Source organism: Liolophura sinensis, chromosome 6 (genome assembly GCF_032854445.1).
Source record: "Liolophura sinensis isolate JHLJ2023 chromosome 6, CUHK_Ljap_v2, whole genome shotgun sequence".
Lineage (NCBI taxonomy): Eukaryota > Metazoa > Mollusca > Polyplacophora > Chitonida > Chitonidae > Liolophura > Liolophura sinensis.
Genome location: NC_088300.1, coordinates 71,144,029 through 71,167,422, shown reverse-complemented (window position 1 = coordinate 71,167,422; position 23,394 = coordinate 71,144,029). Strand labels below are relative to the sequence as shown.

Sequence of the window (23,394 nt, the reverse complement as noted above, 5' to 3'; positions counted from 1 at the left end):
ATACACATTCAAAAACACATTATGGGACTTGCTAAAAACAAATTAAAGAAACAAATTTGATTGACCTATGTACACTGTATAAATAAAACCGGGCAAAATATTTACACAATGATGCCTATGGCTGTCCTTAAGAAGTGGATTTCTCAAATATTCAGATGTATACATGTACATATCCTTAATCAAGTATTACAGAAAATTTTCACATATTCTGTAAATCAGTCATAATAATATAATGTGAAATTAAAACATGTACATTGTAAAACATAATTATGTAACAAAAAGCAAAAAAAAAAAAAAAAAATTCTGCACAACTGCCAGTATAACACGGAATGAATAAAATTATTTAGTCTTCACCAAATCAACTGAGAAGTAAAGATAAAGAAGAAAACAATCAGGGATGCTTCACAAGAAATAGTAATAACACAGACTCATCAGTACATGTACCCATAACAAATTCACAACCTCTACATCTTTGCATTTTAATCCCCATCAAGAAACAGACTGACAGACATGTGTGGTATGTATGACTGTGTAAACAGAGCATATATATTTAGCCTACACTGATTACAAATTTAGTTAAGGGGACCAAGAATCTAATATTTCACTGGTAAATCTGCTTGTTTTTGTTTCTCGGCTGCATGGAAGCAGGAATATTCTCATGGGTTTGCTTTACTTTCACTACGCTGATACAATGAATCCTAACCTAATCTACATGCATCCTACAACACGGTCTTCTTGAGTCTCCCAGTTAATAAGATCAACACCACGTCCACCCTGCACCTGTAACTTCTGAAATGTGCTTACCTAACATCAGTAATACCATACCACAACCAGTTTCATCCATTTCCACCAAAATGTTGAGCACATTGCACTAATACTGACATCCTGACCCTGGAAAAACTGAACAAGTATGCTTTTATACCTCATTATGAAATTTTACCTTAAATTACCACCACTGGTTCCCCCGATACTGATTGATGTGTTGTTTTCTTCAATATCTAGTATGGGGAGTACAGTGTATTTACCTACTTGTACATTCACACTATACAACCCAGGAGATACTGAGTTCTGTCATGTGTATATATGTTCACAACAAACCATTAAAGGGGTATATATAGTTATACAAATGTTTCTGGTTTGGACCAATCAAACGCCTCAATTTACATTGTCCAATGAAACCTTACCACTGGACAAAAATGTCAAACATGTGTCTAACTAGAAGTAACAAACACATCAAATATCACAAGTAATTATGTTGGTATTGCCTTTCTTGGTAAGAATTCACTAGGAGCACGTACGTGTACGGCACATGTATATGTTCAAGTACTTCAAATGCATGAAAACTGGTGTCTGACCTAACATTCCCTGTGACAGGGCTATTTCCCTTTATACACTTTACTGTACACTTGCAAGCTGTTTCCACAAGTTTCCTTTAAACCTTGAAACCTTTCCACAGCTAGAAACCCAAATTTGAAATGAAGCCATTTTAACTTTCAATTAAGGAGACTCAGACCATATACTCCCTGGTGTAGACAAGTCAGCTTTCCAAACCAGTGAAAACAGCTAGCATTCAGACTAGAGCCAAAACTATTTATTGGTTTACATACAATTCCTACATTTCAATGTACACACTTAGGTATAAACACATCCATATATGCTTTCTGACCATTAACATACATTAATGTTAAGGCCTTCTAGAAAAGAGAAGCAACAAATCATTCCTGTAACTTGTCACAAAACATTACTTCATTCATAATTCACACAAAGGAGACTCCTATAATGTGATATGTTAACAAAACTTGCTTCAAGTTTTCAAACCAAATAATTTTTCTCTATAAATGATCCATCCCACAGGTTAAGGATTGTACTATAACTTGGGAGGACATGCAATGTCAGCATCAGCAACACCTTTACATTTAGACTTGTAGTTACATACTGTACAATGTCCACCATCCTTCTCAACACTTGGACTTCTGAATCATTAAACAATTCAATAGAATTTTCCCAGGCAGCGCAGGTATTATACAGTTTTCCAGTCATGTAATGTAGTAGTCCCAGCTCCTTCCAGTCTTCATATTCCCAAGCTTTACAAACTCACCCACACCATTTTGCTGGCTTTATATACACAGATCATCTAATGTAATGATAGTCTCTATGAGTGGGTCTTTGAAATTATCCAGGTCAACAAAGTGGCATCAGTCAACCATTTGGCATCCCATAAAGATGCAGCGGGGCACTCGTCCCACAACCAGTCAGATAAGGTTTTGTGTAATCTGGTTCTGTCTGCACCAATCAAGAAACTTCTTACATATCCAGATGACTTCACATCTCCTTGTCCAGTGAGGTACTTGTAGGTCCAATGTAGGCTGACCACTTGCAAACCAGGATGACAACAGTTTCCACCAATGAATTGGCACCACAAAAGGTCAGAGACAAAATTTTGAAAAAGAGTTTTACTTTTGATTTTAGTTGATTGGAAATGACAAAACACCTAACCCTACACAGTAGTTGTGGATTAACATGGTTGACAGGTACATGTATACATGTATTTAGTTGTGCACTACCTAAACAGTCTAATATTTTATGCCTATTTTTCTGTCATTGGTGGAGTTAAAAAAATAAAGCATTTAGATTGCAAGTTTAAAAGGTTCAAATTTGAACTTGAAAAAATAGTTCATTGTCAATATAATAAATATTCTTACTTTAATATCTTGCACATTTGTAAATAAGGTAAAACTTTTATGGAAAATATTGAGTGTATTTTTTACCTCTTTGGGGATCTATTATAGATAGTATAGTACATTGGCTAGAGCTTTTAGATGTCATTTGTAAATATATTTAATATTGAAAATGTATTAAATGAAACAAGTGCACATAAACAAGTAGCCATTAAATTGAGCAAATAAATTACACATAGCTTGGAATGAAGAGATTACAGCTGAACTGTAAGATTGGAAAGACAATCAAGCAAAAGTTTTCATTACATTAAACAGGTATTTTTTTTATCAGCAAGTAACGTTTATATATTAAGAAAAAAGTCAATTACACTATGTTCAAAAAAATGTAAATTTATGCTCTTATATATATATATATATATATATATTTATGTATATACACTATTTAAAGTCAAAATGCAAATAGGCATCTAATAAAGTTTATATTAGGAAGCATTATCAACAGTTAATTTCAGCACTCAACTGCAAATACATTTACATACACACTAAAGGCAAACATTCTGTAATACCACTACATGAATGGATAATAAAAAATAATGATTTCTGGTACACATTAATTTCATAAATCAATCTGTTGGAGTAAGTTTCATGTAAATGATTACAGCAAGTTTTTGGGAAGAATTTTGGGCAATTTCATGGTAGGAAACCGATGTCATTTCCTCTGTTCCATCCCGGCAGCTATGTATGAGAAGACACATAACACTGCATAGCATATCTGGTCAGCCTGAAAAGACAAGAGCAAACACTGATCACCAGTTGTAAAACCATTTTAACAAGCACTGATAGTGACAGAAAATTTATGAATCCTGTGGTTGACTACATTTAATACTACATGTACTTTTCTTTCACATGAAGCATAGCTACTACGTTGCTTTACACTGCAGTACAGCTCATGAACATTGTGTACATGCACTAGAGAAACTGCATATGGATTTGGAAGTAAGCTGTATGGTTCCCTTGTCATGTGGTGTACAATTAAGTCTCTGTTAATATTACTTGCTCATATTACTTTCTCGCATCTCTGATGACAAGTTTTTAGCTGATCACGACTTTAGAAACAACTGTAATACCCAAACTGACTTTGATACCAACTAATTCAGCCATGAATGTTCAGGAGTTCTTAGAAGAGATACCACAATTCAATGATAAAGCAAAATGATAACATTTAAATACAATTACATGCAGAATGTATATCATTTCTTTTCAGATGATCATCTTTTTCTCATAGTTACATGTGTTCTATAAATAAATACAGGTTTGGATTAACCATGATTATTATATGCTAAAGCTGGGTTTACTATATCCACTTAATATATGAATGCATATTACAACTGAATTTCAACACCTCATGCAGGAAAGAATACTTCAACTAGTGAATTAACACAGCATAAATAAAATATACAAACAACAGTTTACTGACCATATTTTACATATATTCTTGTTGACCATACTTTTAAAAAACTTTGAAATTATTTGAATATTACAATACTGGTGTAGCCATATGCTTCAAGTTCTATTCCTGGATACCAATAAGCTGAAAGAATGATCAAGGTATATTTAAGGGACCTCTGTGGCTCAGTTGGTTAGCGTGCTAGCGTAGCGTAATGACCCAGAAGCCTCTCACCAATGCGGTCGCAGTTAGTTCAAGTCCAGCTCATGCTAGCTTCCTCTCTGGCTGTAAGTGGGAAGATTTGCCAGCAACCTGCAGATGGTTGTGGGTTTCCCCCGGGCTCTCCCCGGTTTCCTCCCACCACAATGCTGGCCGCCATCATATAAGTGAAATATTCTTGAGTATGGCGTAAAACACCAATCAAATAAATAAATAAACACATTTAAAACTGCATGTACATGTACAGAAATCTGATTATTTATTCTATAGTTTATGACAATATTGTAAGCTTGTCTATGTTAGTAAATGAAAACAAAAGAAATGTAAGTACTTGTAGATAATCGAAAGGATATGGTCAGAAATTGTTATGATTATCATTCGTAAAGTTGGAGGTAGTTTTTGTTAAATGATATTAGCAGGAAAAGCAAGCATCACTATCATAAGCTTGATGCAAAGGAGAACAGGTATTTTGTTCAGCCAATCTTTAGTAAATATGTTAATAAAAATATTGTTAATGTAAGAAGCAATTAAAAAATCCCGGTCGTACTCAATACTTCTTCTGGATAATTTGTCTTGGCTAATTTGTAAATGTCTGGCTGAACGGAGAACGCTCTGTGCATTTCCCGTGTTAACTGCTGGGCCTGTGATGACAAATAAAGGGACAGCGTACAACAACACACGATAAATGGTAACATGCCCATTATGCCCAACCACTGCCAAACCAAGACACACACTGGCAAAAGAAAATATTGCAGACTGGAGCCAACAGTATATGGTATTTAAACAATGTCTGGTATTTAAGTTTAATTTGAATATCATCTTAAACATGTGCACGTTTAGATAGTTTGAAGTAAATATGTGATTAAGTAGCTTGTGTATCTTGAAGTATTAACGTCATGCAGCTTATCCAACCATATTACACGTAACTGCTTAACCTTACCATTCTCGACGTCATAAAATTAAATTTCACTATCGGTAAGTCTAAAGCATGGCATGTTGCTGTTACCATGCACTTAGCATGCACACACATCTTTACACTGGGTACATATAGACATCCCTGGATATTTCAACTCCACAAGCTAGCCCATACTCGAACTAAGCCACAATATTTTCCACAACAGAGATAAATGGCATACATCAGGAGAGCTATTCACAAATATACATGTACAATAGGCGTTTTAGGATACAAAACCCCTTTAACTTACCATAGTGGACCTGTACCTTCGTTGAACTACTGTTTTAGTTTTGGGATCTGAAGAGCAAGAAAAAAACAAATTATAAACCCTGCTCATCTTTTCCCCCGTAATGAAGGATGTTGGAGCATTGTCCCTATTCTGGGGTGGGTGAGTGGGGTTATGCATGCATGCAGAAGATGAGTTACTGGAGAGGGAAAAGACAATGTTAGAAAACAACAAGCATCAGGAGATAAAAAAAAACAAACAAAAAAACAAATCAAAGTACATGATGTTACAACAAAGAAAACAGACTTGTAGAAATAATGTAGGTATCATTAGAATCTTAGTGGAAGGTAAGAAGAAGGGTAGAATTCACCGAATATAATAAAATTGAACATGTTGACAATGTTCTTTTATTTTAAATGCTATAGAATGTAATTCATGCAAAGCTCCTTGAGAAGAAACATGTATTAAAGTTATAACAGTTCAACAATATGACCACTTGGTCTGCAAAAGATGTACACATCATAAATAAAAAATACAGGTTTGTAATGGTTTATATATGTATTTATGAAATTTCCAATTTTTCTGAGAAGATGTCAGTTTTTTCCTATAACAATCAATGCACACATATATGTACATATACATGCCCCATTCCACTTCCCTAAATTGTGTTATTACAAAAGTGCAACCATTCCGAACAGTATACATACCATCAGTTATATTCAGTTCTTATCAAACGGTAATGGTTACTCGTACAACACACTAAAATTCCATATTTCACAACTGGCCATAAAAAATGTTGTAATGCTTGAAATTGAGGCATTCCGAAGATGAGAAGCTATTTCATGCAGCAATTTCTGACTTTCTGATTTATAAATGTCCGAAGCAATGATATATGCATGTGATTTCACTGTGATTATCTACATGCATTTCATTGATGACCACCACTAAGATTAAGACAGAAGCTTAAAAAATGTCATCATTTCCTATTTCAGAACCATTAATTTGTAGTCAAATGGATATGAACATATTTTGGCTAAGTTAAGAAATGTAAGAAATACGTGTAAGGAATGGAGAACTTCACACATTATAGAATAATTTTGATTCTTGCATCATTATCATACACTTAAGTGTATATACACAGATATGTACAGGCACCAAAAAAAAACCCCTTAGTTTCACTATAACATGCTGATAAAGAACTTGTGCTTTATTTTATGATGCAGCATGGAAGAAACATTTATTACACTAAAAAAACTTGTCCATCGCTCCATCATTTACAAAACGTTTTACACACTGCAATATTTCCTGTACAATGACCTAAACTTAAACTTTGAAACGTGTACCAAACCAGGTCTTGAGTTGAAATATATAACAAAATGTTACAAACATATATCATACTATGAACTATCCACTAGAAAGAGGTCATACTTACATATATTAAAATAATATGAGATTAGTTCCACGTGCAACTCAAACCAGTAAGCAGTTTTGTTATGTATTATAATGAGAGTTTCCTTCAATCTTATAAGTACGAGTAATCTCCTGAGTACATGTTTCCTAAAGATGTACGTAATGTCTTGTGCATGTGCAAGTCAGCTGACATGGAGAATGTCTTAGATTCAGAACAAATCTCTGCAAGATGAAGTCCATTAAGAATAATATACGTTACATTAACCCACAGAGCATGGCTTCTTGGAAGCTGTTGAAGCCAGCTTGTCAACCCTTGTCAGACCTAATGTGATAAATTGTGGTGGAGAATCAGAATATTAAAGATTAGAATAGTGGAAAAATGGACAGCAGTTGCTTTATTTTGTGACACAGTGTTTCTGTCAAGAAAACTAGAAAACCTGTAGCATCAGCTGATTTGCATGTGAAATCCTGACCAGTAGAGATACATGAATAGAAAGTGGCATCTCTTTTTGCTTCATTCACATCACCACACACTAAACTCAGTTATGCACTGGAGCTTTAGTTTGTCAAAATGAACATGTCAGACTGAAGTAGATTTGACGACTCTTCTATGAGGATTGTATTTTCATTTATGGTGGCTTTTCCTGAGATGAAGATTGCTTTGTTTAAACATGACATCAGAGGCCATGCATCATGTGTTGTGGATGAGACCATGCCAGTACTTATCTTTATCAGAATACTCAGGCATATGACACATGCTCTTATTTAAGAAGTACAACTTGCAGCCTTACCTCCAATGCACTGCATGATGAACCAGTAAATTCCAGGGCATAAAAAGTAATTTTTCATAAACTTTTGAAAATCTGTTTTTCCCCAACTTATTGGACAAAATACACCTGAAAAGGCCCAGTCTCAAATTGTTAAGGAAAAAACAGATTTATTAAGTTTTATGAAAGGTTACCCATCATAAAGATAAATATTGAACAGAGCACTAGCAGTTGAGAAAGGTGATAAGATTAGTGAAAAGGTGATGTAACGGGTATAATACACCTGTTCTGAGTACAAATGTAAGCAAAATTGTAACATAAAGACAAAACCAAAGGGAATATAGGAAGAAAACGAGGGAAGATACCAAAAATATTGTGAGCCATGTGAGCTTACCACACTCCTCTAGAATAAATATGCCTCCTTTCTGCGTGAAACATTTCCTGATATGACTTAGCTCAATAAAGAACTGAAATTGAAAAATGAGGAAAGCAACTTAAAAACTATCACACAACAGATCTACATCTAGGGGCCAGGTGGAAGCAGGTGACAGGCTGACTGGATTATCTCCCTTTGATGAAATACTCTTCAGGACGTAGGGGAATATTGCGATGAATTTTACCTGATGAGGCAAGGCATACATGTGTATATGTTGCAGCCTCTGTTTTCAGTAGCAAAGAAATCGAGATATTCCTACCATACAGACTCTTCATCACGGGAGACAACCTTGTCTAGAACATGCAGAGAACACTGTAGGTGCTTGTACAAATTGATATTTCACACAAATGTATACTAAAAGTTCTGTTAATTTTTCAACCAAAACCTTTCCATTGTATCCTGGAAATCAGATTTGACCTCTTGCCAAAAAAAGCTAGTCAAGCACACAATGTTTTCTGGATTGCTACCTCCCAGGATTAATGTAACATTCTTCATACCCTGAGAGGTATGCAGAAATAACATTGGCATCGGGTAGGAGAAGCAGACACACCTGGAGGACGGGAGAATGACACAGAGACAATACAGAACAGAGGGAGGAGCGAATTTGCAGAGACAGAGGCTCAAAAGATATCTAGACACTCAGCCAGATATATACTAGTCACATGCAGGATGAAAAACAGAAGCTTGGATGGAAAACTCAAAGAACTAATGAGATGGCCTCTACTACTGACCAGGTGGATCTAAGAGGGGTGTGTGTGTGTGGGGGCAGCGGTACTAAGGGGAGCTCAGTCAGAATGGACATTAACTCAGTTTACCTCAAAGTCCTGCGTAGGAACCCAGCAGAAGAAGCGAGCATGGGGAAAAGAGAAGAAAAAAAGGATGGCATTAGCAAAATCAGTTCCTTCGCTGGCCCTGCACGCAACGCACGCACGAGCAGACACTACTCACGCTCCACCAAACACGAGCAGAAAACTCAAAACCACCGTACTGCCAGCCTGCAGTGAAAGCAAAGTCGATAGGGGACCATCTCAAAAGTTCCATGCGTACTTCCAGTAGAGCCGAAGGCTTCACCAGACAACTGTCATGCTTGAAAACTATGCACTCATACCCACTACAGCCTACTCGTAGTTTACTGCTCTATCTGGACTACATATAAAACACAATAGTGGTTACACTGAGCAGAGACACAGTATGTCCATGCACATTCCTCGGCTTACACAGTCCATCCTACTTATCACTCAAGCCAACTGCTGTGACAACCCAGCCACAAGACAAAAACACTACTTAATTCTGTTGTCTTTTCTCACTTTAGTCAGTACTTTTCTTCCAATTCAGTTTTTCCTCATTTTATCTAAAAATACACTTTACTGACTTAATGAAATTTGTTAGTTTTTGAAATATTTCACAATTTTGATACTGCTTTTCTGCTTACATACAGAACAACAGTACACTACACGTTGTTATCTCTTGATCATATCATATGAACATTACAATACAACGTACACAACATAGCTCTAGAGTACAAGCAACACTAAGTGCAGATACAGCAGCCATTTGTGTGATCACACCAGTTACTCTACAACAGGTATGTACTTCTAACAGTAAACCAAGATGCACTATAGCATATATCTACACTACAGCATAACATATACTGTGCACATGTCAACACTGGCATTCCATACATGTAAGTACGGCAAACAGCAGTTTAGTTAATGTCTACAAACCAGGGCCTCATAAGGACATCAATAAATCTGGCAATGCATAAACCGCATTTGGACATTTCCATCCATGTAGTGAGTGCTTTTTCTACAGCAGAGTGGTGCGCCAAGCTGTGGCTTCTCAAGAGTTTTGCACAATGCAGGATGGTTAGGGTGTGTTTTTCAAACTTTTACTCAAACTGATACCTCTAGAGCCATACAAATTACACCTCACATGGTGCAAGGCCTCACAAAATTTGAGCTTCTCTGTTTCCACAAAACACAAGAATGTTGTACCGGCACATCATGTTCAAATTCAATTTGTTTTACATGGCTCATCAAAACCAATCTGACGATAATCAAACCTAAAATCCCATGTTTGAGGTGTAAAATGTAAGGAAGACACTCACAGCTACTGAGAGTGAGAAGCAAGAAGTTCCTTTCATTCTAAACAACAAAGCAAACTTCAAATCAATTCCAGTACATGAACCAATTTTTTCAAAGCAAATACAATCAACATCAGCAGTTTCAAAGCAGCAGCTTTTCTAAGCCATAATAATAACACATTATTCCCTTTCCTTCTCAGCCAGCAAACGGACAAAAAATACCAGAAGCACTTTTGATTACATCCATTGGTTTCCCTCAATGGCTAGCACCTTTTCTAAAAAGCCAATAGACCCTTTTTCTTAGTGAAGACATTCCTCACTCATCAAACAACCCAGGAGCACGCTTCTGTCTATCAACAGAGCCTTGGCCATTAATCCCTACAATAGTAGTAAAATCAGGCAGATAACTTCCTGCCTAGGATAAACAAACCCTTCACCTACTAATCTCAGCTTGTAACACCCACTGAAAAGACAGATCTGCCACAAATTCATATGTGCCATCACCTGAACTAGACAGATTTGACAATCCCATGTATTTCACACACCCTTGACAGCTTTGCTAGAACAAATAAACAGTACCCAAAACAGCATATTAGTTATTTTTTCATGATGAATCTACCAAATTTCCCCACAAAACTACATCTAATGGCTTTGCCAGGAAGGTTCAACAAGGTTACCTCCCTGGATAACCCAACTAAATGCAGTTGGCAGATAAAACCCTCGTTACTTTGGTCATAATGTCAACTAGCGGTCAAGTTTCCAAGCCTATAAATGCAGGTCCTAAAGAAGGTGATGAACCAGACATGCATATAAATGTATGCCGAGGTCCTGAAGTTTCTCCTGCTTTTGTAAAACAAATTTCAGGAGTGGAACAAACAGCGATGGATTTTTTCTTCATGTACAGGTTATATCTCACAATGCACAGCTATGTGAGTAAATGTCAAACAAGACAGACCTATCCAAGTCTTTGTCTGGCGAGGGCCGGGATCCAGAACTGACATCAAACACAGCAGAATAGTGACAGTGAAAGGATAGCAAACACCAACAAGAAGCTTCTGACAGAAAAAGTAAAAGGGGAGATAACCATTCTATGCAAACAGGTGACAACCAGAGAAGTGTAGCAGACATAAGGCTCCGAGTAAAGAACTTCAGCTAAAGCGATAAACAAAAAGCAACTCTGTGTAGTGCAATCAAAAGCACTGTAAACAACTGACTTTGGCATAAACAGGCATATTTCATGATTTCATGATGTAAACTTCAATGCCAAAACCCGAGCAAAAGGACACGTGCAGCACACGTACTTCAACCTATGCAATAAAGAGAGGTATTAATGTCAAAGCTGTAGCAAGTTTGATTGTGCATCAAGGCACGCAAGATCTTTGCACAATGCACAAACAGTTGAGCTGAGTGAAGTGTACTAGCTGTGGTGACATCATTTTGGCTCAGCTTCACTACAAAGGCACAAAGTCAAGTATTAGCTCCGAAGCCGTAGCAGCGTGCCACTGTGGCACAACAGACATGCGCAAGGGGACAGCTGCCCAATAGGTCAGACACAGAGAGATAAGGGGAGACAAACAGCGACAGATAAAGTGACCAGACCAACCCACCTCACCCACACAGAACAGATAATACAGTCAGGCATGTTCTCGGCAAATGACCACAAACAATACCAAATATCATGGTAGCACAAATAACACAGTTACACTGGCAGCCAGTTCAACTGATTTATCATCACATGAAAACAGTGGTCAAACACAAATTAGCTCTACATAGTTATCAGTTTGGTTGTTAAAAAGATTTGATTTATTATTGAATAGGAAGTTTTTTATTATAAGCAAGAAAATAAAACATTTCAAAAGTGAATTTAAGAAAAAAGAAGAATTCATTAAAGGCTTACACAGGTGAGGTGAGTAGCATTTTCAGTTTTACATGTAAACAGTGAAGCTTGTAATTTAGCATTTTGCAAAATGTGATAGTGAAAATTAGTTTCCTGTGAGAGTTGTCTGCCTCTATCAGCACAAAAAGCAGCAAGTAATGGGCAAATTTGTAAATGCTGCTTGAAATCCTTACACTTAATCACTGATGAGAAATTAAGATACTAATAAATTACTTTTTGAGTAACAAAAAACATCTACATTAAGCCATAAAAAATAACAGCATGTAGACATGTATCAAAATCTGAATTTGTTCCACTCTGCCCAACACTTGACTGCTTTACTCTGAACACAGACCTGCCCTGCCTACGCTAAGCTCATGCTGATACCATGTAGTTGACGTACCTTGCTGTTGGCAAACAGCAGCCCAATACCCTCCATGCAGACCTGTAACAGCCCGCCCTGACCCGTCTTCAGATCCTGAACGGGGAATTCCCCACCTAACTCTTGACCTGCACGTGAAAAATGACAACAATCAAAGTAACATAATAAAACAGTGATTAAATGATTGACAAGTTAACCTTTTCATTTACCTGTTTATTTATTTGAGTGTTGTTTAATGCTATACTTAAGAATTTTTCACTCATATAATGGCAGTCCATTTTATGGGAGGAGGAAACCAAAGTGTTCACGATAAACCACCAGCCTTTGGAAAGTTACTGACAAACTTTGCCATGTGATGTACACATGGAAACGGTCTTTAATAAAGGTTTAACTGAGCAAACGCCCACAAAACCATCATCAACCCTTTAATGTCACAAAGGTGTGAAATAATCACAGCCAGTGTTCCATAATATGACACACACTGATTCACAAAAGCATGACATTTTAACCTATAACATCGTTACATCTACAATATACAAAAACCAAGTGAAAACTAATACACTTTTCCAGGAATGCTGAGCATCAATCAAAGTTACCAGAAAATGTTTCTGAAATCTTTTGCATGAAGCACCCGAACATTCAACTAGAGTTTGTTAGATTTATGACACAAGTATCATGGTGGTGGCCATAATGCTACATGTACACACATGTATATGCTTACTACTGTACACTGCTTTTCGTTTTAAACCACTCACCAGGAAGTTTACCATTATTTCTAGAGGCAGCCTTCTCCATGGATTCCTTCACACAGAAATACAGCTCACGGCACTGTCAAAATAAACACATACATATGTAAGTCCAAAAAATATCTTCGTTTACCTCATGAATCAAAAGTTTACTTTGTGTATGAACATGGCATTTAAATACACAGAACATAAAGGTCTTCAAAATTTACTACTATCTCTTTTAGTAAATTACTGGGACTTTCACATGATTTTAATATCCCCCACTTGATTAATCAGGCAAATATACTTATTTTCAAGACATCATAATAATAAATGCAAACTGCATAAAACCAAGGCCCTTTAATATAACAGATAATTTATATACTTCTGTCTCTGTCCAATCATATGTTTACACCTAAATCTCTTTAAATGTGGGACAATATAAATATGTTCCTGCCAGAGTATCTTTTCTGCCTTTTGGTAAAATAAGTATCAAAAAAATAACCTTTTTTGTGTAGAACTGGTTCAGCTGAACTTTGTCACCCGACTTTCTCCACAAACATAGGACTTTGGTTTTGGGACAGTAGGTCATGTTGACCAGCTTCTCGTACCACCATCGGTCACAAATTGCTCCTGTCACACTCCGTAATATCAGGCAGTCATCACACACCTGACAACACAACAGGTACAACCGTACAGGTGAACATCCCCTAATACTAATGCACAGTTTTTGCATTTATTTATTCATAAAAATAAGGCAAATAGTCATCACTGAATATTACTTTTGGTGTAGAAAGTTACATTTTTTTTCCAGTGGGATATCAATCTACCTTCCTCCCAAAAAATCCAATAAAACACCTTTGTCAGGCCAATATATCCCTTAGAATCAAGCAAAATGAGTAATTTACATGTAGCTGTGGACAAACTTTTGGATCAAATGGGCACAATTCACCTTCGGAGAGCAAAACTCATACACAGTCCTGATAAATTATATGTGCCTCACACCTGTGCCTCAACATTTTACATGTGATACATCTTTTTTTCAAGGAATATATATTATGCAATTTATCTGATGTATGCATGATTTTGAATAAATGTTACAAACTTATTTATGTATTAGAGAGAAACTCGTAAGTTGTAATAAACTGTCTCCAATTAAAATGGTGCTTATACAGAATACAATAAGTTCAAGAACAAAAGATAAGCTAAAAACAGTGACAGACCTCCATGAAGAGCATGTCGCCAGTGTTATCACTGCCCCAGTGTACTGTGAAAGACTGCTTCTGCATCATGCGACTTCCCATTGGCTTCAGGTCCACATCATTACCGTACTGAAGACACAAACAGAAAACATCCATTCCACATAAAGACTTCAACAAGTCTACATTTTTGTTTTTTTGTTATCTGCACTTTCATGCTGTCAAGAAATAAGTACTGTATTTGACCTAAGCTTTTTCTGACAAGAAATTAAAACAAATTTCATACAAAACATATAGCTCTTAAGCGGCCTCAGAATCAAGCTACATGTTTTACTTGAAAATGCTAAATAAATAAAACACGTCTAAATCTGCTACTCACCAAGTTATGGATCTGATCCAGCAGATCATTGACATGTTGACTTTGAGCCAGCCCAATGTGACACTTGCCCAGTAACCGCCGCACCTTCTTCTTGATTTCCTGTTTGCTGACATTTGTCATAATCATAAATCCCACAAGGTTGTACAGCATCACTGACAGAAGTTTGTCCTCGTCATGCTCTAAACGTTTCTTCTCTGTCCCTCCCAGAGAATTGTACCTGGTGGTGCAGATATGAACAAGAATAATGAGCTCCTCAAGGTAACTATTCACACACATTATGACTACTTTCAAAGCCTTTGGAGTAGCAGTTGGCTTCAGCTAATGACATGACTCGTGACTTATCATGGTAACAAAGAAAGATATCAAAATTACAGATGCGTCTCTTCCATACTGGCTTGGAAATGTTTCACTGTGAAATGATATTTTCATGTTACAGTCATCTAATCAATAATTTAGACATGTAATTTTGACATGGCTACATGTATCATGCTACATGTTGGAAAGCAGTGCCTCAGAAACTCTGAATGTAATGTGAATGTAGAGTTGTGTGTCTGATAAGCTTACCTCTCCATCATCTCCGCCGGGCCCTGGTCCATGCCAATGATGTCCCTCTCCTGAGCCACAGCATCCAGGAACATGTCCTCCCAGAACTGCATCTGGTCCCAGATACGACTGCGGTCCTTACCTACAACATCACACACATACAAACAGGTACATATATACAGATAGGTAATTACAGCATACAAATCTGTAAAAGGTCTATTAACTTGGTGCCATAGGTCTTGTCTGCAACTTGGTCATTTAAACATTTGTACAAGTACAGTGCTCCAAAGGGTACATGTATGTGACAAAATCCTAGCCAAATGCATTCTTAGAAAATACAAATGACAGTTGACATTTTCCTACAAGTACTTAACACTTTTTTTTGTGTTTCCTCAGTAGAAAACATTTCATCATACTGGTTCAATATGAAATAATGTCTGTCAAAACTTTTCTTAACTGCTACAACAAACAGCAGTAGAAGTCCAGTAGAATACCTCTTCTGGCATATTAAAAAGACACTTGGAGGTATATATATATATTTCCATGCAAGTGGTCCTTTCAAAAATGGCTATCTTACACATGATGAGTCCCTCAAACAGGTATGTTTTGCCGGTGTCCGGGCTGGGCAGAGGGGAGGTGTTCAACATCTTGCCTTCGTGGTAACGGAACCCAGTACTCAGGTTACTCTTGCTACTCCAGATACTTGATGAGCGGTTACGCTGACTCGTCAAGTTCTCCACCTGAGAAATGCAATACAGGTTGTTAGTCAACAAGACAACATAAATACATACGACACAGCATCTGTACATGTTGTTTCGCTGTAATTATTTTTTGTAGTTTTTCTTGTAAATGTGACCAAATGAACATATAAGTTATTATTTAATATACAAAAAAGTTGGACAACTCTGATCTGTACATGTGATCCATCTCACCCCAGCCATTTCCATTTCACTGTCGGACATGGCTCCTCGTATGGGGTGATGCGTGATCCTTGACCGCCTCTTCCCATCGTCTGCGGGGTTGTCCGAGCTCGTGCTGACCAGAGTGCTCGCTTCCGACACCTCCGAATCCAGACTGCTGAACTTCTTCATTTTATCCTGTTTATTAATGTTCATCAGCTCTTTGTTTTTCACCATTTCTCGCAGTATATCCCCCTGGTGCAGGTTACCATTTTCCTGGTCTGCCTGCGTCACCACAATGTTACAGCGTGGGTGTGCCTTCGTGTTGTTGTTTACAATTGCTGCTTTGGCCAAGTCACGTGCTGACGTTCCTTTACCAGGGGGAAGAGGAATGTATGTCGTTTGGTTTCCCCCAGTGCCTGAGGCATTCTGCAGAGCCTGTAGATTCTCCACTGTTTGGATTTCAATGTTTTCAAACTCATCACCATTTACAATGACAGGGGAGCCTGCAATACAAAGGAAGAAGTGTATATGTTAACATGAGCTTCAGAATTTCAAAATAGATCATACATCTACTTCTGCAAATTTTCAGAGTAAATAACCGGCAATAACTTCATGATTGGTGATGATGAATGAAAACACGAAGGATTATCCTACTTTAAACTTTGAAGTGTAGTTCTTCAAACACAGTGATGAAATGAAGGACCAATAAATCCCCTCAAAAAATCTATAAATGTTAAACAGTGTGCCTCATTTTCAATAAGCTCCTGCCCTGGAGATTGAGACAAAAAATGAAGATATTTTATCCATCTAAATGATGCGGTTGAGAAGATACTATGGCAACGTATGGCAATTTCCATAAACAGACTGACAATGTCATACAATAATATAACCCGTCATGACCAAAATGAACATAGAAATCTGAAATTTTACCTGGCCATACATGACCACATTTATTTCTTCTACAGAATATACGAAAGGTGTGGAGTGTTATGCATTTAAATATGAGCTCTTCTTCATGGAGATGAATTTGAAAATGATCCTTGCCCCTGTATACAGCCAGACTGTGTATGTATTCCCACAGGTGACACAACCACACAAATTGTGTGTCATTTTTGGCAGGTATTCTACACTTAAAAGACAGCAAGCGTACCAGGAATTGTTATAGCTTAATTTATTTAGGATTCCGGAATAATTATTGAATTATATATAAGCCAACAATAAAAGGAAAACCTCCAACTAAAGATATGGTGCACTCAAGGATAAATATGATAACCCAATGTGACCAGAGCATGAATTATAACACAGAAATTTAATCAGCATGCCAAGAAAGCCACAGGTGACACAGAGAAAGCTGTGATCCATTATAAAACAGACTATAAATAGCAGAAGAGGAGCACAATTATGCATACCCTGTTGGGTGGAGATTGAATAGCAATCTAACAACAAAGTCTGAAACATTTGGCATCAAAGAGATACAATGAAATAAAACAAGATTTAAATGGCCTTTTAATAATCTGGTAGAATAGATCCCTAGCAGACTGTTTTCTACTGTGTACAGAAAACATCTGGTGATCTTGACAGGAAGTGCCTTACACAATGTGTCATCATGAAATATGCAAGTTGTCATGGAGTCATTGCTTAAATTAAAAACTTAGCAATTTTAAATCATGAGAAATTCTTCACATCACACTGCTTTTGAACCTGAATTATTAAGCTACATTGTTTTCTTTATGCGGATGACAACATTTACAAACACTGTTAATAGTTTTTCTGTCTGCTTATACACGAAAGCAGTATTAGCTACAACCATTCCAGGCTATTACAATGTAGGAAGTCATTATTTTGCGAAGGGAGTTTCAAAATCTAGCATGTTTAATAGCCACTTAGGTGTTCTGATCTCCAATACTCCATCAGCGAGAAGAAAGGCTGATTGAGTGGCCAGGTAGCTGTAGCACTACTGAAACATCTTCCTCTGTTGAGACACCACTAATTGGTTAGTACAACGTACATGTACATCTAATTGGTTGACACTTTGAACGGAAACTCTTTAGTACTGCACACTGAGAAACACAATTATGTTCAAGGTAACAATTAGTTGTCCAATTATTCTATTATACAGAAAACTACTAGTAACCTTTGCAAAGCTGGAAATTCCAAATACTCTTCTATAAATGAATAGCCTAAACAGTCTTGAAGTATAAGACGAGGGCAGATTTATACACTCTGAGATGTTGTTCATCTGCTAAATGTCTTCACAAAAACTACAGAACTTACAATACTACAATTTGTACAAGTTCAATCTGGCAAAATGTGGTAAAAAGTAACAATGTACAAGGCTTCATTTCTCAGAAATGAATGCGGTTTCATACAGGAATATCAAGATTTAATCTTTGGAATTCAATCTTCAATCTTTCCATGTTAGCTCAGACCCTAAAGTTAAAACTAAAACTGCACAGAGCTATGTTACAACTTGCACCTGTGGCACTTAATCTTGTTGTAACAATACCTGCCACAAAGACGAGAACAATTATAAGAGACAGCGTTCAAAAGGAGACTAGATAATGATCTTCCAAGGGTCTTCTGCTCCTAGTATCACAACTCCCCCGGGACGAATAACATCCCCACCATTCAATCAAATATGGCTCTGATGTTCCATGGTTTCAGGATTTGCGCATATGCCGAAGGCACTAGAACATCCTGAAGGCACTAGCACATCTCGCGAGGCATTAGCATAGCACAAGTGTCCAAGAAAACCAAAAAAAATGTGTTTACATTAAACCTGTTGTCAACATAATTAGCATGGTCATTTGATGTAATAATGGGAGAGAACTTGCCTGATTCTGTACTGGTGCTAGATGAAGACTGGTCAGAATTAAGGATGGAAGGGTTAGAGCGTTCAGACCACCACCCAGGGTTAGTATGAGTGGCTGGTGAGCTAGTCGCTGATAGCCGTGGCTTGTCCGTAACCCCTGCAGTCAACCAAACAACGCATCCACACAAGTAAGACCATGCCAACCCAAGCAGAGTGTTAAAGAGCAAGACCCAGCTGTTCAAAGTGTGCTGCAGGCAATTAAGCTGAAGTTCTTTAGCACATGATGAATTATTAAATGAACACAAGCTTAATAACTTCAGAATCAAGCTTTCGACTTGTCTTTAATGAAGCAGTTGTAGAGGATGGACATCTTGGGAAAGATACATGTATACACTGGGACAAGACTGTTAAGGAAGTCTTGCCTAAATCTCACCATTCAATTAAACATTACAAAAGCCAGCATGAATCACAGATGTAAAGGCTTGCATATTGACTGCATTCATGAGTAATGACCATCCTCAAGTACAAAACTAACTTATTTTTCAACAGCACACTTTGAAGAACTGGCTATATACAGCCTACCATAATTTACAAGCACACAATTACAGACAGGATCAAAAATAGTGATTGTATATGTCAGTTTCTAGAGATTAAACTTTATAATTTTAGTAGTGTGTTACATATAACATTAACAGAAATTCATCTGAGCTTAATAATAATTTTCCATGTCAATTCATCTTTAATAAAACTAACACACTACATCCTGAATACTAAATGTAACACAAAAACCCAGAACTCTGTTCTCTCAATCTCTCAATTGAACCTTTCCTCTCTGTGAAAATAACATACCCTGGTACTGTCATGATGACATGCATTCCAACAATGTGGTAAACATGCACACACAATATTTTCCTAAAATTCTTGTAGTGACCGTTGATGATTTGTTTGACTGCATGGAGGCTGCAGTATGTAGAACTGTGATGCACTGTGAAGTGATTTCCATGGTTTTGAATTGTAGTTCTCAATGCCTTATGATTGCGAAACAAAATGAACAAAATAACTGAAGCAAGTAGAAAATGCATGTGCCAAAAACGTAAATACAAAAAAAGAGAAAAGGTGGCAAAAGACATGCCATGCATCTGAGACTGCAATGCGTGGTCCAAAAAGCGAAAAATGTGCACATCCAGAAAATACGTCTTTTTCATCCTAACCCCTTGATCTTTCCCCAGAAAAATGGTGTATGTTCCATAAGGAGTTTCCAATTCCATCTACACCCCTAAATGTGACAGTGCTGTATGTGCATGTTGACAATAACCCCCCTTGTGTATAAATAAATGGACAGCATGAGCTTTAGTATACTGTCAATTTACACATAAATACATGCCATAAATTAGTAAACTACAATAGTTAAGTGTTAAAATGAAATTAGTTTCATTACAAATTAGTTTGTACACAACTACGTTTTACTATAGAAAAATATATAAGCTTTATATATATATATGCTGAGGACATCACAAAATGAGATGTATGTATAAATTTTATTTCACAAAACATAATAAAAAGGTGTGTCTTGTAAATGTATCAAGTTCACAGTGTCATACACAAGCAGATGTTGAATGGAAAGCAGTGACTGAATGATGACGAAAGATACATGAGACCTGTGACAAACTATCCTGCAATATCAGCACAGGCTAAATGGCCATCAGAGGGACAGGGAATACGTACCCATGGATGCGACAATTTGCTCCTCATGCAAATGTCGCAGATCAGCCTTCTGTGGGGAGTCTTCTCCCTTCGATGTTAAACTTTCACGACTGCCGTATGGAGAAGCAATCTGAAAAAGACAAAAAATACAATGTCTGCACAATGACATCCACAATCGCTAAAATGGTTTACACATATATTTGTCTATGGCAATAATTCCTCCTAATCAATCTTTAAAACAAACTTTAATACAAAGACAGGCTGTTAAAGGTTGAGTAGATACATCTCCAGACAACTTTGACTTAATCCATATAATACTTGGGATTATTTATTTGATTGATGTATAACTTAGCAATTTCCAACGCCATGTATGTGGAAAGCAAGTGGTGTAAGACTGTCCAAATTAATCACTTTAATTGTCAAGTCCCCACAAACAATTAAAGCGATAGAATTCAGAAAATCTATCCAGGACTGAACTCACTAATCTTCAATAATACTGAGCAATGCTCTGCAGCCCTAAATCAATATTACAACTTATACACTTTATGCTGCAATGGTAGTTGAATAAATAAGCTTTCCAGAACAACTGTGCATTTTAACTGAGAATAATAACAGCTGCTTAGAAAAGCTTACCTAGCTGTTAACCAACCATGTACAAAAGAACTTAAAGCTGTTGTCATAAACTATGTATTAAATATACATGTACACGTATGAACTTAAAACAGTCACAAATCGATGAATGAATGAAAGTTTAGTGGTTCGGTTTGCAACTGTTATATCTGAAAGTTAAAGTTAATACTTGTACATCTTCTAGAAGATAAAAGTCAATCTATCAGGTATTGATCGTTTTTTATCCGCATTTTTCTCCTTCAGTAGGTAAAGTGGATAAAATCTGTAAACAAAACCTCATTTTCTTCTGATATGTTGGCAAATCTGTCAAACAGCTCACGAAGGATCGATCACTGAATGACAGCTGTTGTTTTCTATGCTCTGATAGTTGCCATGGTAACTCCAGCCATCTGTAGGCATGACAGATGTGACTGAAAGGTTTACAAAATCTGGCTTTACCAAGAAATGTGTGTATGAATGAATGTGCATTAGTATATACATGTATGTATGTAATTCAGAGAATACCTCTGTATATACAATGTTTCAATACAAAGTTCATCTTTTGTCATAATACTTGTACTAGAATGGTCAAAATGACATTTGTCTTATCATTAACTGCTGGTGACAAAGTCACCTTTATGCACATTTCCATTCTTCTCTTCCACATGTAGGCATCACATTTTTAATGTATTTCTTCATTTATCCAACAGTATGTTCTAATCCATCAGTAAAACTGGAGACAACAGATGAAAGGCCCCTGACCTACTCACACTGTACTAGGAAAGATCTGATTTCCAAAATTTCACCTAAGAAAGTAAAGTTGTACATTTTATCTGATTCTGAGAATTCCACTGATCCTAGAAAAAGGATTGGAGGTTCAGCACCAAAAGTCATGTTTTTGCCACTTATGTGCCTCTAACAATGCACTGACGACGGGTAAAAATTGATGTCATTTACTGTAAGTAAATTTACCTACACACTGAATGGTGTAGATGACATTCGTGCGTTCAATGACCTCTAGAGACAGCTGTCAGTAGAATATGCTGACCATCTCACCTCTGGTGTGACACTGATGTCACTCTTGTTACTACCCAAATCCTTCTGCCAGAAGTGGGTATGAGCAATCTCCAGTAGCATGTAGGCACTGGCCATTCCTCCCAGGCCATGGTTCTGATAGGTCACCTCAAGGCCGTGAACTATGGCCTTCATCAGGGACAGCATCCCCCGATACACCTGCTTTGTCAGCGGCTACATGACAGAAAACAAGAACTATCATATACATACAGTGAAGGAATAGCTGAAACCTTTATTTAGAGGGCAACTCTGTAAAATTGCACAACTGGCTCTTCAAAGAGGCTTAACAATAAAGTAGAAAACAGTATTAAGCATTGAAGAACAGTCAATAACACATGTACACTGAAACATACATTGGCTGAAATCATATGTAACGCATATGTGCAACCTACTGTTTGAACTAATTTTTCAAATACTGTGACGCAATAGCAGTAAAGTGATGGTGCAGTGTCCATCTTTACATCGGTTCAAGTTTCACCATGAACAATAATTTGGATCAGATTATTGCAGTATATCTGTTTCACAGTAACAAATGCACACATGTAACTGCCAGTCTATTTATTTCAAAACTATTGTACGGGAGTATACTTAACAAGGCATTCTTATGGATATACAACTTCTTGGTTTATTAACAAGACGTTTCGATGTAGTTACTAACATTGTCATCAAGTGATCTTGATAACAATGTTAGTAACTACATCGAAACGTTGTGTCTTGGTAACGATGTTAGTAACTACATCAAAACGTCGTGTTAATAAACCAAGAATATGTAAATCCATAAGAATGCCTTGTTCAGTGTACTTTCATCCCAACTTCTAAATGCCACTCAAACAAGTTATTGTACGAGAGTACATAATTTATAGGATTACAAATTATCACTTTCAGAATTTCAATATGGCTTGCTTTGAGAATTCTGGGGTTTGTTGCCTTCTCTTTAAATTACATTTTGTGAAATGAGAACATCAGCA

General features: G+C 36.8%; 1 protein-coding gene across 8 annotated transcripts in view; it reads right to left on the bottom strand.

Annotated features, from left to right (window-relative positions):
- Window positions 1–3,146: 3,146 nt before the first annotated feature.
- Window positions 3,147–23,394, bottom strand: part of LOC135466455 (MAP kinase-activating death domain protein-like) — a 56,836-nt gene continuing 36,588 nt past the window's right edge. For 3 of the 8 annotated variants that reach the window (XM_064743929.1, XM_064743931.1, XM_064743930.1), the window contains 15 exons: window positions 22,409–22,600; window positions 20,765–20,873; window positions 19,062–19,196; window positions 16,258–16,730; window positions 15,903–16,065; window positions 15,347–15,467; window positions 14,783–14,999; window positions 14,428–14,535; window positions 13,710–13,874; window positions 13,235–13,307; window positions 12,501–12,607; window positions 8,097–8,169; window positions 5,550–5,596; window positions 4,892–4,985; window positions 3,147–3,459 (listed from right to left, as the gene is read on the bottom strand). In XM_064743929.1, coding sequence (XP_064599999.1) covers window positions 3,455–3,459; window positions 4,892–4,985; window positions 5,550–5,596; window positions 8,097–8,169; window positions 12,501–12,607; window positions 13,235–13,307; window positions 13,710–13,874; window positions 14,428–14,535; window positions 14,783–14,999; window positions 15,347–15,467; window positions 15,903–16,065; window positions 16,258–16,730; window positions 19,062–19,196; window positions 20,765–20,873; window positions 22,409–22,600 — 2,082 coding nt within the window. In that variant the 3' untranslated portion in view covers window positions 3,147–3,454. Of the gene's footprint in view, window positions 3,460–4,891; window positions 4,986–5,549; window positions 5,597–8,096; window positions 8,170–8,895; window positions 8,963–12,500; window positions 12,608–13,234; window positions 13,308–13,709; window positions 13,875–14,427; window positions 14,536–14,782; window positions 15,000–15,346; window positions 15,468–15,902; window positions 16,066–16,257; window positions 16,731–19,061; window positions 19,197–20,764; window positions 20,874–22,408; window positions 22,601–23,394 lie in introns of those variants that run through there. The other 5 variants (XM_064743932.1, XM_064743933.1, XR_010444116.1 and 2 more) reach the window with 5 other exon arrangements.